Below are 17,432 nucleotides of genomic sequence, written 5' to 3' on the forward strand. Positions count from 1 at the left end.
AGCAAAATAACTTGAATGAAAGGAGCTTTCAGCTTGGAGCTCTGAGAAGTTTTTAGAGCTCTCACCACGCTTTCTTGCGCACCTTGATTCACACCAGGGTCTAAATTACATCTCTGTAACAACTGCAGTGCCAGCTGGGAGAGGAGATAGTTGAGAAAGCTTCAGTGCAGTCTTTTAGCACAGGTGAGTGGCTGGGAAGGAGAAAGGTGCCTGCCTCCTGTAACTCGGCTGTCTGTGCCTTTCTCTCTCCCAAGGGTTTAACACATTGAGGGAATGAATAACTCGAGGCTTGTGATGTCCTGGTTAGGTGCAAACTGCAATGTAGCTACCCTGGCAAAGCTTTGCCACTTCCCCTCGAGCTTTGAGTTTGAAATAAATAAATAAAGCCTTGCACAATGGGCTGTCATGCTGGGCTGAGGTTCCCTTCTGCAGTGTAACAAAGGCAAACAGCTCTTTCCCACTCCCTGCCCTCAGCCAGCTGAGCTCTGACTTGTTTGAATATTTCTTTCCCTTCTCACTGGGGGCCATTGTAATCCCTGTTTGGGTAATTCTACCCCACTGTGCTCCTTGCCCTTTCAGTTGCTTTTTTTTTCCCCCTTTCCTTTTCCCTTTTCCTTTACAATCCTGAGATGTTTTATATTAGCTTCATAGCCACGGGCTGCAAGCAGTTCAAAGGAAAAACTGCCACAGTATTCCCCATGCTGCCCTTGCCTGCCAAAATTGCCTTGCCTTTAGGATTTTCTCTCTTTCACCGCCTTTGATTGAACTTTGGAGGAATCTGTTGCTGGTGTCTGAAAATGAGGAGTTGCTTAGATAATTAATTGTATGTTTGGGCTCTGAGCAGTGAGAATAGTGTGACAGTTTTGCTCATCATTGCCTTAAGTCCATGGCAGAAAGCAGCCTGGACTTTTTCTCCTGAAAAAAATTGTTTCCATACCCATTTAGAGAAGCAGGGTGCCAAAATCTCTAGCAATTTGAGAGGAGACACCTGAAAGAAAGACTTGAAAGATGCTGCTCTCCACCCTTAGCTGCAGTGTAAACACCAGATTTCTTAACAGCAAAGCAGATTTCATTTCTGCCCCTCTGGGATATGTCTTTAGCTCTTCTTCGTGGTCTGCTGCAGGAATGGGAGCAGACACATGTGAGCTGAGCTCTGATGGAAGAGCTCTGCCAGCTCTGCTGTGTTGAGAGTACACAGAGCTGTGGTTAAGAGTGCTCAAATGTGTGTGTGTGTGTGCTTCAGACTGTTTGGAAACCTGGCACTTTCTGCTCATGGTATGTGTCTGTGGCCTGCAGGAAGTCTGTGGAAGCTATCCTGCCAAGTGGTTCAGGTGTCTGGGTGCCATCCCCCTTCCCCAGTGCCCAACAGATACCAACCATGAGACAGGCTGGCTGTCTAGAATCAGGTGACAGAATGAGAAGGAATGGCCTGAAGTTGTGCCAAGGGAGGTTTGAGTTGGAGATCAGGAAAAATTTCTTTCCTGCAAGAGTGGTCAGGGACTGGAACAGGCTGCCCAGGGAGGTGCCATTGCACCTGGGGACATGGTTTAGTGGTTGGGCTCCAAGATCTTAAGAGGTCTTTTCCAACCCAAACAACTCTATGATTCTACTAAGCACCATGTTCTTCTGTCATGCTGCTGAGGAGTTGCCTAGTTCCTGTCATGACTGCCAGAGATGCAGAAGAAGCACTGAATAGGTCAAGTGAAACAAAATGGAAGTGGAAGGTAGGAGTGGAATGATTTCAGAACCAGAATAAAATTCCCTTTGTGATTTCATCTCACATTTTCTCTTGGTTAGGTTTGGAGAGTTCTTGCTCCCCTAAACACACTACTGTTAGGAAATGCCACACCTGGGCTACCAGAGAGTTTCCTTGGAGCTTTTTATACAGTGTCTGTAGAGGAAACCTTCATTTTCTGTAGCTTTCTTGCATTCTTCACTTTTCATCTCCCAGCAGCTCTTTCTGCCACGTTCTTTGTGCTCCTGTTGCACCACACAAAGGCTGTTAGCCTTCCTATTGTGTTTGGGCCAGCTGAGCCTAGTTGTGAAAGTTTGATTGACATCAACTCAGATCTCAGATGTACATTAATAATAAATGACTGCTCACAGTGCACTGTACCCTGGTCAGTCCCATACTGCAGTAAGAGCAGTCCTCATGGCCTGCCTTCAATGAGCAGTTTGTCCAGGTTAGGATCAGAACAAGCTTGAAGCTCCAAGTGCTACTCTCCCAGCTCTTTTGGACAGCTGCATTTGCTCCTGCATCCCAGTTGACAAGACCTTGGAGGATGGGGAAATGTAAATACATTTCATTCTGCCTCTGAGAAGAGGAGAAATGTGGAGTAAGCATAAAGAAACAAAAGGCTTTGACATTCCTCACTGTGGCTGGAGACTGAGAGAATGAAAAAAAGCCCAAAGTGGTTGGCAAGGGCTAAGAAAGCTCCACTTTGTTGCCCTGATGGAGCAAAGCACAGATGCAGAGGTGGAAATGCAGCTGTTTAGTGGGACTTTGACAGGGAGGAAGCCACATCTGCTGCACTTGAGAAGCTGAAGGCAAGCTGCAGCTCCTGCCACAGCCAGCTGTTTGGCTCTCCTGCAGCTAGGAGGGGAGGTGCATTTTGCTTCCCTGTGGTCGAATACAATCAATGCTTTGGGTTCAGTGTTCGATTGCTCATCCAGGGTGGAGATTTATCACACCACTGGAGCAGCCTGATGGATTTACAGGTCTTGTAAGGAAGCCCAGGAACTGTGTGTATCTGTGGAATCAGAGCTATGTCAAGTGCTCAAAGCAGCAAGCATGAAAATAGGGGCTACTTGTCTGTACAATAGCCTGAGGGTTTAAACCAAAGAGCCTGGCTGGATGATTTAGAGCCCTCCTATTGCAAGCACATATCTGTAGAACAGTTTGGCCCTGTGGATCATCCACAGTAGTGCTGCAGTCTGTAGGTTGATCAGGGAAGAGACAGGTCACCCTTTCTACTGTGTGGTGCTGTGGGTGCTTTGGTGTGCTTTGGTTCTTTCTTTTTCCATCCTCCTTCTAAGGATTTGGCTTTCTCCTTGGATACCATGGATTGTAGCACAGCCCAGCCATTGGACCTTCAGCAGAGAGAGGGGTGAAGTTTTTGCTCTGGGAAGGGGAGAACTGGGATAGGTGGAGCTGAGACCGTAGCGGAGTGGGGCATATAACACATAAGAGCTTCACAACTCTTTTTCCTCAGCAGAGTGCCACTCTGTCATCTGAAATGTCTATATATTCCTCAAAAGCCAGACTTCCTTGTGGAAGGTTGTGGTGTGCTTGTGTGTCTGGGGGAGGAGGTTTATTGCTGTGATTTAGTTCGTCTGGCAAAGGTTGCTCCACTTAGCTGAGCTCCGGTGTCAGCAGAGCCGGTCTTGGTTCCTGCCACAGACGTGCTGTCTCTGGAGGAGTAGGACCAGAGGGACTTCCCAAGATCAGAAGGCTTCTTCAGTTCTGTGTTGATGGTTCTGGCTCTCTGCCATGCTAAAAAGCTTTTTTGTCCTGATGAAACAGCGAAGTGAAGTTTATTGTTGCCTAAAGACCAAAATATTTAAGTAAGGACCAGGTCCTAATGAATCACTGGAGACAATAGGAGGGCTTTCTGTGCTTTTGAAGAGAGTTTAAGTAGGAAGTGCACTTTGTGCTCCTGCTAAATAAAACTTCTTTAAAGGATGTGTGAAACTGTGCAGAACCAGGTGGTATCCAAATGGGACCAAGAAATGCAAATGGCTCACCATCTTGAGCACAGCCCTTTAAAAGCCATACTCCCCCAGCTCTGCTCCGGAGGCCGCTGGTATGGGAAGCCCAACTGTTACTTTTGCTGGTGCCAGGAATGAAACCTGAGCATACACTTTATGCACTTGCATCAAATGTGCTGAACCGAGTCCTGGCAGGCTTGAGAGCCTTTGTATGTGACTGGAGAACAGATTGAAGCTGCCACTAAAACTCTGGAGCGCGAAAGGTCGTTACCCATCAGGCCGGACTGCGTTCTTGTGCGAGCTTTGTGCCGGGAGGGAGGAGATGAGGAAGGGCTGGAATACTCCACTGCTAAAATCTGAATGTGTCTGCTGGTGTCACAGGACAGGGCAGTATTATTCTCTCTCTTCCCTCTGTTTGTTCTCCCCAACACACTAAAACATCTTTCTGCTGTTCCTCCCCCCTCAGAAATCTGAGCGAGCTGATTGACAGGTTTGTGGCCGATTTCAAGGCTCAAGGTCCCCCCAAGCCCAACGTGGACGAGGGAGGAGCCGTCCTGCCCAGCTGTGCTGACCTCTTTGTGTACTACAAGAAGTGCATGGTGCAGTGCTCCCAGCTCAGCACGGGCGAGCCCATGATAGCCCTGACCACCATATTCCAGAAGTACCTTCGGGAATACGCCTGGAAAATTCTCTCTGGAAACCTGCCCAAGTGAGTTTCGCTTGCCCAGTGCTGCAGCACCGTCTGGTGAGACATTCCAGTGAGGAGCAGATGCTTTGTGGAGACAATTAATTGCTTGTGAACACTTCTGTTTCTCTGTCAAAGAAACCACGCAGCAGCAATCTGAACCCATTTACTGCAGGGCTTTCTCCCAAGTTCAGTTTGTTGCACTGAGGGACAGCAAGAGACCAAATGGCCAGGCATGGCATTGGGCTTTTTCAAGGCCTCTGGAGGATAGCTTCATATTTGGCTTTGATTAGCAGTCAGTTCTTGAAGAACCTGTTGAAATGCCAGCCCCCAAGACTCTCCAGAGAGGCCTGGCTTTCAGAATTGCACTGCCCCTGCTACTCGGGCAGCCGATTCACACCGCGATCCGTAGCTGCCTTAGCTCAGTGTTGTCCACAGAAGAATCTCTAATGAAGGTGTTTGATTTGTGTGGTGCTTACCTGCCCCTCCCTCTGCCCTCTAACATTCTATGTCTGTATGAATAAAATGGGTGGATGTAAATCAGTGAAAATAAAGGAAGTCATTATGGGCTTACAGCAGTAGGGATAAGCATAGAGGCTAACGGAGCAGCTTGAGAGCCAACCTTATAACCACAGATCATTTTGTGTGCTGTTTGCCCCCTGCAGTTTGTTTCCCTTGTAAACCTGGGAGCAGCAGAATGAATTTGTGAAACCAGTAAAATCTTTTTTTCAGATGGAAGGGGGAGAAGGTTACATCCAGACAGGTGGAAAGATAATCTGAATGTGCATTCTCCATCAGCCCTCAGTTGCATTCTTCATACACGTTTTTTGTCTGCTCCATTTTTGCTGTCCAAGATAAATATCACTGTCCTATTTTTTTTTTTTTCTAATGGGTTTGCATTATAAAGAGTTGAGAGGTAGGGAATTTCCTGACTGGGAAGTGTTCCGAGTCTTTCTTTGTTGATACACAGCCATTAATCACTGGAAAGACAGTGGAAAGAAGCCACATCTTCTATAATTTACTCTGTTGATATCATCAGTTTTTAAAGCAGGTTAGCAAAGTTTCAAATGCATGTTGACATCTGTTTAGGACTGAGAAGATAAATATGACAAGCTGCCTGATAGCTACTGAGATTTTGTTGTAATCTTTAATTAGATTTTGAGTAACTGGTAGTGGAGGTGAAGCAGGCTGGGGGAAGCTGTATTCCACTTGCATCCTAATCTACCATCTCATGAATGAGTTGTCCTTTGCCAGAAGACTTTGCCATTCTAAAGGATGTTCCTTAACTAGAAGGGCAGTTGAGGGCTTGATGGAGTGACACTGCTCTGTGTTACACACAACATTGGACTTTGTGGCCATAAGGGCTTCTCATGGCATTGAAACCTGGCAGTGATTTGCAGGGTGGATGCCTGTGTGCCTGAAAGCCTCACAGATTTTCTCTTGTTTTGTTGTGTTGTGTTGTGTTGTTGTTTTTTTCCAGGACAACCAGCAGCAGTGGTGGGCTCACCATCACTAGTTTGCTGAAAGAAAAGGAAGGCTCTGAAGTGGCAAAGTTTACTTTAGAAGAGCTCTGCCTCATTTGCAGCATCCTGAGTACTGCAGAGTACTGCTTGGCGACCACCCAGCAGGTGAGTGTTCCTCTGAGAGGGCCCCCAGCAGCAGCAGCTCCTCTCCCTCCTGAGGAGGAAGGCTGGAAGAGTCAGAAATACTGAAATATCCTTAATAGTGTCTGCTCCACACAGCATCCTGTTGATTATTGAGCTCTCTGTTATTAAATCTGTATTTCAAAGAAAGATAAGTATTGATCTTGCCTGAGAAAAGTCATTTGCTTGTAATCCTGCTTTGCAGCATCAACTTTGGATTCAATCCTTTTATACTTCCTAGGTAATTTGTTTGGGGTTGGGGACCAAATTGTTTGAAAACAGAACCACTCTTCTTGTGCTTCATGAGCTCCCTTTGAGGAAAAAAGGAAAGAAAAAGCAGCAATTCAGGATAGGTTTGGGGAAATGCTTGCATGAACTGTTGGGAGGAGGTGGAGTGAAGAGAGGAGGTATTTATGCTGATACACTTTGCAGCCACAGTACTTGTTACACTTCAGGTGCTTTCAAAATGCCACAGGGTAGTAGATGAGCTGTGATGTTTGGCTGTATCAAGGTCTCTCCACCACTAAAACTGGCAATCCTCCTCCTCTGCAGGTTGGGCACACAGAGAGTGTTGAAAAACATCCTTTGTTAGCAGGCCAGATGCTGTGGTGTTAAGCTGGTAGGTCAGTGTATTGTTCTGGAGTTGCATGCATGATCTTGGAGGTTTAGTTCTCGGAGGATACAGTGCCACCGTAGCCCATCCTGGCAGGCTGTCCAGCAAGGAGTGATTTCCAGTGCACTGGCTGAGTTTTGGATGTAGTCTGGGCACAGATGAGGTGTTAAGAAGCTGACTTTTCCAGGACATAAATTTTCAAGAAGGGTAATTTCAAGTAAGAAATCTGATCTGTCTATTGCTTGTTTTGTTTCCTGACAGCTGGAAGAGAAACTCAAAGAAAAAGTGGATGCAAGTCTAGTGGAGAGAATCAACCTGACAGGAGAGATGGACACTTTCAGCATGTAGGTTCAGCAGATGATCCTCCTACAATGTCTCAAACATCCCAGTTTGTCAGCCAGATGGTGCTGGAGTAATACAAGCCCAAGATCCCTGTGTCGTGGGGACCCAGCCAGCAGCAGGACCCACCCAGCCAGGCAGCCTGGGCACAAAGATTTTCCTGGTGAAGGAATGGGCATCCTTTGGCTGGTCCAAGATCAGCAGTAATTCTTTAGGTGTAGTTGTTCCCCATCCTCCTAGCCAAAGGAACAAGAGCACTGGAAAGTGGAAGGGAAACAGTGAGTTTCCATTTGAAACATCATTTGCATCTTGGCAGCTCTGTGAGGTAGCTGTTACATTTCAAGAAAGGAAGCTATTTCAGTACATTCCTTCCTGCTTTAACTTCCCACTGTTAATCAGCAGCCTTGTCAGTATGATCAAACTCCATTTCAGATGACATAAAAGACTGATCCAATCTTATATTTGGGAGTTATAATTGAGAGAAGATTATCATTCATGGAAATAACTTTTCACATAGCGATGCTAAAAATACTCCCCTCTAACATCCTCTCCTCTCCACTACTGATAAACAGATTGAATATGTTTGAGAAGGAAATAGAGGCCAAAAAAACCCCATAAATATTGGTTTGCCTCACATCAGACAAAAGGAAACCTTGGCAAAGCTGGGAACATGATCCCTGTCACCAGCACTCCTACTACCTAAAACTCAGATTCTGCCCAGATAGTAATAAGATTTTTCTCCAAAGACTTCCTTCCTGTGATTCCTCCTCTCTTTCTCCATTGGGCAGGATCCCACTGAATCTCCATCCAGGCTTTTCACATGATCTTGGGCTCCATTCCAGGCTGCAGAGGCTCCCTTCCCTTTGAATATTTCTCAGACCTGTGTAAGAGTGAATCCCTGCCCGAAAGCTGGGGTTGCTGTGTCCACTAAGCCAAAGCAATTAAGGTAGCTGGGGGAGTAGAAATAAAAAAGGCCAGATGATAGAATTGTCTTAACAGGGGCAAGCTGAGGCTGAGTTTTGCCTTTTGTCATGAGCAGTCTGGCAGGAGCCAGTTACAGTGAGTCACTGCTCAGTCTCCACAGTGGCTGCCTGATGAGGTGGCTAGTCACAGGCAGGCAGTGTGATGTGTTTTAGAAATTGCTTAAATATATAGCTCAGGTTTGCTGCTTTGGACAGTTTGGAAGTTAAACTGACAGGCCTGATGTAACCAAGGCTTTTTAATTGACTTCCAGCCTGTTCCAGTAGAGTGCTTTAAGTCTTCTGTCAGCATAAGTCATGGCTATAAACCTCTCTGGTGGTTGCTCATTCAACAGCAAAGAAGTTGGTGCTTCTGGGATTTGGTGTCTTGTTAGGCATGGTCATAAAAGAAGTGATAAAACATTGCTGCTTGTACACCCTGGAAAGTGTTTCTTCCTTCACAGAAAAGAGAGTGCAGAACCAGCCTGAATGTGTGTAAGGCCATGTGTAGGGAGGTTACTCTTGAGGTGGCCAAGCATTTTCTTTAGGAAAAGTGGGGGACAGGATGATTTCTTGGAGCTCAAGAGAAGGAAAATGATTGTCATGCAAATCCAGAACCCATGATTTCCACTCTCTGCTGTATTCCTGTGTTGTGAGGCTGTGGGCATCATTCAGAGACCCCTTGAAGACCTGAAGTGTTGAGTTTACTCTAGTGAGAACTTACTATGCAGTAGCAGTGCTGCCCAGTTATGATCTTGGCTTTTCTGATCTCTCAGCTTCTGTGTATCTGTCAGGGATTGTATGAGGATTCACTAACTGCTGCTGAAGCACTGTTCTGTGCTGCCTGGGGCAAAGATTTTAAGTGATTTTTAGGAGAAGCAGGATCCAGGCTGTCCTGGCACATTTACAACAAGCTCCTTGCTGCCCCTTCACTGCAGGTGCTTGTTTGGAAGTGTAGACAAAGGATCCTCTCCCACTTTACAACCTTCTGCTTTCTAGATGAGAGCCTGGTGGCCCAGCTTCAGACAGACCTCCTGATGTGTGGAGACTTGTGGTGAAGCTGCTGAGGGTTGTTTCATGTTGGTGCTGAACCACAACTCTTTCCTACAAGCCCCTGACAGCAGGTGCCCTGCTGGAGTCAGCTGTGCCCATGGGATGGTTATTTCAGTCCAGCTCCTTTGGCACTACTTGAGCTGGTGGAGTCCCCCAAGGGAGTGAATTCTGTAGTGCCCAGCAGAAGCAGAGGCACCACCAGAAATGGTCACAGGCTTTTTTTATCCCAATGCAAGTTTCAGGTTGTGTAACTTGAAGCCAGTAGCCACTTCATCTCCCATAGTAATTTTTCCAGCTGATTTTGGATGAGTTTGCTTTTACAAGCAAATTAATTACTCTGAAGGAAGAGTCTCTTCTTGGCATCCTGTGCCAGCTTTTATGTGCTGCAGCTCTAGGAAGGGAAATAAGACAACCTGCGTGGGCTGTGGTGAAGAACAACACCTGGATCCCAGCAGCAGGATTAAGAGTGGGTGATAACCATATCTCAACGAGGAGGAGGACACAGAAATATTTTGAACAGTGAACTACAGAACTTCACAAAGAAGATGAGGGGGAGGAAAGATGCTTTGAGGAGGCATTGGTCAGGTTTCTTACAGAGCTGCAATTTCCATCTGTGCTACCATGATGAGAAGGAGCCGAAGGAAAGTCCAATTCTTGCATATTTAATCCCAAAGTTCCAAACAGGCATCTGTGATGGTTTGAAAAGCTGTGCTTAGGGAAACACAGTCACTTCTTGTAGCAGAAGCTGTGCTGTTGAGTGCTGGGTTACATGCCTCTGAGGGTGGTCTGAGTTGCTGCAGACTGTTTCTCGGTGTTGTTTTAGGATCAGTTGCACCTTTGTGCACGTCGTAACCTGGTGGCATCAAATATGTCTCTAAGCAATATCATGCTGTTTAAAAATTAAAAAGAGGGAGGGAGGGAGGGCAGTGTGTTTGATTAATGTGTCCTTTGGCCTGGTGTGTGTCTGAGGAGCTCAAACAATGGATGGCGGCGATCCTAGACGTAGTGTAAATAAGACATCAGCCTTGATCTGCTCAAATGGGAGCCACTTCCAGAGCTCAGACAGATGTACTTCTTAAAATCCTCTTTGCAAGTTTCTGTGAGTAGTAGAGTATTGACTGTGAGTAAGTGGAGAGATGATAATATGGTAGTTCTGCTCAGACTGGATTGAATTTGAGTCTGGGCTCAGAACTTGGAGGTTTCTCCTCTTCCTGATGTGAAGGTAGGGATTAGCCTTCCTGAAGCCTTTCACCTCCAGCCCCTTCCATGTGTCAGAGCAGAGAAAGGTCAACTGTAAAAGTGGCCTCTCTGCCCTAAAGCCCATTGTGTAGCTCTGAGGCATAGCTTGCAGCACTTCCCAGCTTCTCCTCAGTGCAAGCTGTAGCCAGATGCCTCCCCAGCAGAAGGCTGCTGTCAGCTCGGAGCTGACTTTCCTCCTTCACGGCCGAGCACAGCAGTTCTGGCTCCCTGGGGCTGAGGACTGCTCTGAAACTCCTGCTTGTCTTTTTTTCACAGTGTGATCTCCAACAGCATACAGCTGTTAGTGCAGGACCTGGATGCAGCCTGTGACCCTGCCCTGACTGCTATGAGCAAGGTAGGGGATGGATTTGTTTGGGGAAGAGGTTGCCTTAAGATCCCTGTGGGGTTCTGGTTGCTTTGATTGCCTGATTTCACTTCTGACACATCCCTTTGATGCTGTTGTGAGATGCAGCCATGCATTGATTTCTGCTTGCTCCTTAAAGCAGCAATTGCTGTACTTACAAACACATCCTTCACTCCAAAACCTCCTATCATTCAGATGAGAGCTTTCATTCTTTCACAGCACATTAAACCACCTGGATAATACAATCCTTTCTGTGACTGTCTAAGGCTCTCTCTTTCCCCTCCTTAATGCCAACGAGAGCCTTGAAATTGGGAAAACTTTTGCTAGCTTGGAGTTTCGAGTGCACCTTCTCCTTTGCTGTCCTCTTTGTGTTCCTTGACTAGGAGCTTTACAAGCCTGCCTGTTTGTGGCTGTTAAATGGAGGTACTCAAAGGGTAATGTGGAGCTGAGATCGAGCCCTGTTGCTCCTGTGATCCCCTCAAGGAGGCATGGAGCCCTTCCTAGAGAGGCCCAAGTGATTAGTGCCTAAGGATTTTGTTGCAGTTAGACTGCTGGCTTTTATACCTTTGAAAAGGCAGAGCTAGGGTTTTCTTGCCAAAGTATTGTGAAAACCCAGACTGCTTGAGACAGAGGTGAAGACAACAAAAGTGGATTGAACTATTTTCTTTTTTTTGTTCAAATTAGAAATATTAAGCCCAGAGAGCTCCATGCTGGTAGGATCAACAAGCTGTCTCCCTGCCATGAGTTCAGTTCTCTGCTTTATGATGTGTTCCAGCTGTAACTACCCCAGCCACCCCCAGCTAATATTGGAGGTGGAATGCAGCTGGTCATAGAGCTTGTCCTTGTTCCAAATGAAAAGAGGATTTTTTTATATCATTTCTTTTTTAATCTCAGCAAAGCAACAGCATCAGGAAGGGCTCAGTGCTTCAGGTGGGCTCTGTGTGTGTGTGTGCCATGGCAGTCCTCAGATCTGCTGAGCCCACAGAGCGTGGTAGGTAGTCTTTGAGTCACTGTGCTCTGCCTGTTTATACCCAAGCAAACCACAACCTTGAGAAAGCAGCAGCTGGCAGGCCATTTATTTTTGTCTTTGGAACCCTAGTAAAACGCAGCCCATGTGATGGGACTGAGGATGTATAAACAAGTGAAGTGTTATGGAATTGACTAAATAAATAACTGGTCACTCCTGCACACGTTCCACTGTTTGCATCAGGCAGAATCACTCGTAGGTGATTTTTACTAGACCTGGGTTTGGTGCAAGAGGGTTTTTTTGCTTTCCTTCACCCTCCTCCCTTTCCTTGAAGGCTAGGTTGTTACTCCAGCAGTTGGATGAGAAATGCATATAATTATTTAAACACAGAGTTAGTTTCTGGAGGTGTAAAACATCAGGAATTATTAAAGGAATAAAGAGTGTGCCTGAGCCATTGCAGTTCCCCTGTGCTGGGAAGGCAGGGCTGTCTCCAGACCGCTGCTCCATTAGGCCTCTTCCTTTGTTTAGCTTCATGTACTTCACTCTGGTCTCCTCCAAGACTGATCACTCCTACTCCTTTGTTGGAGTCTGGCTTTTTTTTTTCCCCTCTTGCAAAAATGTTCAGTAACTATAGAGGTGAATTAAGAAATACTTAAACCTCTAAATCCGCCTTGGCTGCTGGCCACTTCGAGAGATCTAACACAGAAAATGGCATCATAAATACTGCTTTCAGCTGGAAATGGTGCTGAGTTTCCCTCATTCTTTACTTTGTGTGTTCTGGAAGAAATGGTGAATGATGAGAAGGCCCAGAATTTATAGGTGATAATCTTGACTTGGACTTTACAGCAGGTGTGGAAGGATTAAACACGGCTGCAGGATGGGGAGCTGGGATGTGGAGTGGGAAAGGAATTTGCCCTAAACCCCTCTTGTCATATCCTGGATAACAAAGTGCTGTGAATGTGCTGTACTGATCTGTAGCAGGCACTGAAATTGCCTGGTGTGTTTTGGTTTTAATTGTTGGGATGAGGGAACTGCTAATCCGTGTGGGATATTTGTGCCTCAATTAAGTTTATGGATTGCCCTGGATGGGGTTTGATTTACTTGCTGAATTAAGCATTGATTTATACCTAGAACTGTGCCTGTAATTGGGGCTGAGGGACATTTTAGTGACTCATATCCATCACTTGCTGGGGTTTTATGTTTTGCTAAAACCTTTTGGCACAGCTGCAGTCTCCTACTCCCCTACAACTGCGTGGACAACAGCAAGCGCTTAGCCATGGAGCTGTGATAGCCTCTCCAACAGAAGGAAAGCCCCAGAGCAGCGTGCCAGCTGCTAATTGAAAGTCAGCATGGGTGCATTTTAGCCCTCAAACACAGGGCAGCATGCAGCAGTGCAACCCAAGACTTGTGTTGGGAAACAGGGGAGGCAGTTTCAAGTATCTGCTGCCTGCAGCACCCACTGTCCTTCTTCTGCCTTTCATCTCTTTTTTCTGGAGCCACAGAAGGTCAAGGGAGAAGGTGCTGGCCCATCAGTTGCAGATGCTGGAGCCTGTAATAAGCTGGCAGTGGAATGCTGCAGACTTGGAGACTGATTCATCCTCCATGAAATCACAAAAATCCCCCTTTTGCTGGACCACTTGAGTGTTGGACATGGAACAGGGACATGGTGGTTCCTGTTTTGGCCCAGCCACCCCACTTCCAGCTCTCTGGAGACATGGAGACCCATAGCTGGACAGACCCAGGGGCACACTTGAAGCCTCCTGCTATGCCCAGAAGGTTGTACAGGTCTTGTTAAGTGCCAGACCACTAAAGTTCTGCTCAAGGTTTCTGTCTTCTCCTCCCCTTTTTAAGAAAGCACCCCAGAATCTTCAGGCTCCTGTGGTTTTGGTTGTACAGCCCAGATATGGAAGTAGCACCAGGTCTTCAAACCTGTCTTTGCAGTGAGCAGGTGCCTTTTGGCCACTACTGGGGCACCCCCCATGCATGGGGCTTCTCCCTTTGGCTGGTGAGTGCAAGGCCTTGCAGCTCCTGTGCCTTGGGCTCGCTTTCAGCTTGTGTGTGTAAACTCTGTGGATATCCCAAGAAAAACACAGGGCCAGGGAAAAAGAGGAATAAATTTCAAATGACAGGAACAAAGCTTTACCAGAAGAGTTGGGCTCATATTTCTTTTGATGACTTTTCAGTATGTGTGCTATGTCTTCCACTGCAGCTACTGGGTTGGGTTTTGTGTTGTGTTTTTTTTTTCCTTGGGTGAAACACACCCACACAGACACACACACACACAAAGGGCTATTTTTACTGCTCATGCTTTAAAAGGTTTGCTGGTGAAGTATTGGTTTTGGAATGGAGAGCACCACAATGAAAAAGCTACTGTTCTATTGTTGTTGCAATAATTCAACTCAGCAGTTCCTTCCCACTTTCTGGCCACTCTCACTACCTGTCAAGGAGAGGACAGCATTGGGAATGGGTGAGTCCAGCAGGGAGACAGCCACAGAAGTGTTTTCTTTGGGTATGGCAAGCACCATGAGGAGTAGAAGAGCAGAGTAGTTGTCTCTTGGGCAGTCTTCAAAATGGAAGTAAGGCCTGGAGAGCAGGTGATGAGAGAGATCCCTGCTAGCTACCTGGAGAGGCAGGATGAGAGCAGAGGGATCCCTTCTAGCTACCTGGTGATGCAAGATGAGCAGAGGGATCCCCTCTAGGTACCTGGTGATGCAGGATGAGCAGAAAGATCCCTTCTAGGTACCTGGTGATGCAGGATGAGCAGAGAGATCCCCTCTAGGTACCTGGTGATGCAGGATGAGCAGAAAGATCCCCTCTAGGTACCTGGTGATGCAGGATGAGCAGAGAGATCCCCTCTAGGTACCTGGTGATGCAGGATGAGCAGAGAGATCCCCTCTAGGTACCTGGTGATGCAGGATGAGCAGAAAGATCCCCTCTAGGTACCTGGTGATGCAGGATGAGCAGAGAGATCCCCTCTAGGTACCTGGTGATGCAGGATGAGCAGAGAGATCCCCTCTAGGTACCTGGTGATGCAGGATGAGCAGAAAGATCCCCTCTAGGTACCTGGTGATGCAGGATGAGCAGAGAGATCCCCTCTAGGTACCTGGTGATGCAGGATGAGCAGAGAGATCCCCTCTAGGTACCTGGTGATGCAGGATGAGCAGAGAGATCCCCTCTAGGTACCTGGTGATGCAGGATGAGCAGAGAGATCCCCTCTAGGTACCTGGTGATGCAGGATGAGCAGAGAGATCCCCTCTAGGTACCTGGTGATGCAGGATGAGCAGATTGGGGGTTTGGGTGCTTGGTTTAGCTAAGACAGCTTTGGTAGGACACATGCAGGCTCCCTCAGACACTCTGTTTTTGCAAAGAATTTGGCTTCTCTTGCCCACTAAGTCACTCTGGGCTGCACGTTTGGATGGAATTGACTCAGCTGGGTTGCAGTGGACAAAGCAGCCATAATTAAACCCAGGAACAAAACAACCTCACATGCAAAACCCAGAACTTGAGAAAACAAGTTTGAGGACAAACACCCTCTCAGAAGACAAAGCTCATCTTCCTCATGTGCCCAGATTACTATCCTGATTTCATATCTGTTTTCCTCCTGTTTCCTCTCTGGCACGAGCAGCAGCATCTCCCCGCAGCTGGAGCACGTCGCAGAGTGCGTAGCCTCTGAACAGTAGCTCAGCTCCCAGCACCGTGCTGGATGCTCCTGCTCCTTACTCAGCCTCGGTGACACGCAGGGATGCTTGGCCAGGCCTTACCCAATTACCTCCCTTTTTGGTTGTAATTCACATGTGTGCTGCCTGTGCACTGCAGAGAAGGCTCAGAGGCAGGGCAGGCGCACAGCTGGCTCGCAGGGGCTCTTCTGTTGCGTTTCTGCTGACAGCAAGTGAAAACAAAATGGGAGCTGCAGGAACTCCTCTTGGTTTGTACTTTTATTTTGTACATGTATTTGGGGTGAGCTGCAGTTGGCATCCTAGCTTGTACACCACAAGTGTTTTCAGTCTGAGCTGTGCTGGTGTGGAGTGCTTTGGACTTTTTAAGACTGTTTCTACCTCTTCCATCTATCTGTCATCAGCCTCACCAGCATTAAAGTCTTGGCTGCCACACAGGAATCCAGACTTTGCAAGCTTGCAGATATTTTCTCAAATGCCTGTAATCAGGATTTCTATGGGCATTTCATCCCAGCAAACTGGAAACTGTTAAATATTGAGGCAGTCTGGCCAGCTCCAAAAGCCTTTTCCTCGTGGTCTGTGTTTGTGTGGGTGACCAGTCAGGATCTCTCTTTGCTCCGGTGCAGAAAGGGCTGTGCTAGGTTTGCTTCGTGTCTCGTTGTGGAAGGGTTTTGCTCAGTCAGTACAGTGGCAAAGAACTTGACCTTGGTGGTGAGTTCCAGAGGCAATCTCTTGATGGTTCCTTAGAGATCTGTTGGCAGGCAGTTTGCACACTTTTCCTTACCTACTGCTTGAACCTTAATGAATCCAACAGTCCTCTGGGTTGTTTTTTCTCCCCGTTGTGCAGATGCAGTGGCAGAACGTGGAGCACGTTGGTGACCAGAGCCCTTACGTCACCTCAGTGATTCTCCACATCAAGCAGAACGTTCCCATCATCCGTGACAACCTGGCCTCCACCAGAAAGTATTTCACTCAGTTCTGCATTAAATTTGCCAAGTAAGTAACCAGCCTGGCACAGAGCTTATCGAGGGCTCTGCTTCTCACCCGTCTGTATGTGATAATCTATTTGCTTTGCAGCGTGCAGTGTCCGTGGCTGTTAGTGTCTGTGTGAAGAACCTCTCCATCCAAGGAGACCACAGAGGGAGGTGGGGTAGGGCAGCAAACACCAGCTGCTGGCAAGGTTAAAAGACACTTTCTTGTCTCAAGCTTCCTGCTGAGGCAGATTTTGTCAGGTGTTTGTGTTTAGTGGTTCCTCCTTAGGTGCCTGAACCACCCCACAAAATAACCTGACGGTCACTGTCTGCTGTTTGCCAGGCACGGAAGGGTTGGGGTTGGATAAACATAAACTACTTTCAGTGTCTGAATGTAGACACAACTCTTCCTCTGGGGAGCCCACTTTCCTTCCAGTGATAACAGGCTGTGGTGCTTCCAGGTGCTGAGGCATTTGATGCATCTTTTGCCTCAGAGTAACTTAGAACAGCAGGATGTGTGTGAGGTGTGTTTTCTGCCTTCACAGTCTGAGAGCTGCTGTGCTGTGCAAAGATAGCTCACAGGGAGGGGGAAAAGACATTCAGATTCTAGGGGAATATTCTGAGTGTCTTTTTGGGATAGGATTTGAAGTTGAGCAGCATGAAAGAGCTGGCAGATGAGACAGAGAAGCCCCTTGCCTGTGGAGGGTGCAGCGCTTCAGCATCTCTTGGAGACCCAAACTTTGAAGTTAAGTGTCTGAAACAAAGCCACAGCTCTTGGAGAAGATACTTTGAACTCTTCCCTACTTGCCTGTGGCCAGCTGAGCTTTGCATGCCAGTGCCCCAAGAAAAATCCCCAGGAGGACACTGCCAACTGTAGCTGCTGCTTTTGGTGCTGCATGTGACTGTGCTGATAGACTCGGGAGCAGCACCATGCGTGTCATGTGTCACTCTGAAATACCTTAACGCTTCATTCATCTGTAATTAGCTAATCATCCTCAAATAAACTGCGTGGCCTGGCAGTTACCGTGCAGGTTTGAGACTGGAGCCTTAGCTCCTGCTTCAGCAGGGAGGGATGCAGCAGGCTCTTCTGAGAACTGTTAGCCTTCACAGCAGGGAGCCTGGCCTGAGAGTTTCATTCCCCCTTTCTACCTCTGGGTACTCATTAGTTTGCATTAAGGAGCAGTTACTGATAAATCACATTATGACATTGCCCATAA

The 17,432-nt window shown here is 47.2% G+C and overlaps 1 protein-coding gene across 1 annotated transcript in view; it reads left to right on the forward strand.

Moving 5' to 3' along the window:
* The window catches only part of VPS53 (VPS53 subunit of GARP complex), a 75,306-nt gene that overhangs the window by 44,471 nt on the left and 13,403 nt on the right, over nt 1-17,432 (forward strand). The window contains exons 14-18 of the mRNA XM_068154765.1: nt 4,175-4,417; nt 5,874-6,021; nt 6,911-6,993; nt 10,516-10,594; nt 16,092-16,240. Coding sequence (XP_068010866.1) covers nt 4,175-4,417; nt 5,874-6,021; nt 6,911-6,993; nt 10,516-10,594; nt 16,092-16,240 — 702 coding nt within the window. The remainder of the gene's footprint in view (nt 1-4,174; nt 4,418-5,873; nt 6,022-6,910; nt 6,994-10,515; nt 10,595-16,091; nt 16,241-17,432) is intronic.

The sequence above is a fragment of the Melanerpes formicivorus genome, unplaced genomic scaffold, assembly GCF_026170545.1.
Source record: "Melanerpes formicivorus ecotype bairdi unplaced genomic scaffold, bMelFor1.0.p_v2 SCAF_29, whole genome shotgun sequence".
Taxonomy (NCBI): Eukaryota; Metazoa; Chordata; class Aves; order Piciformes; family Picidae; genus Melanerpes; species Melanerpes formicivorus.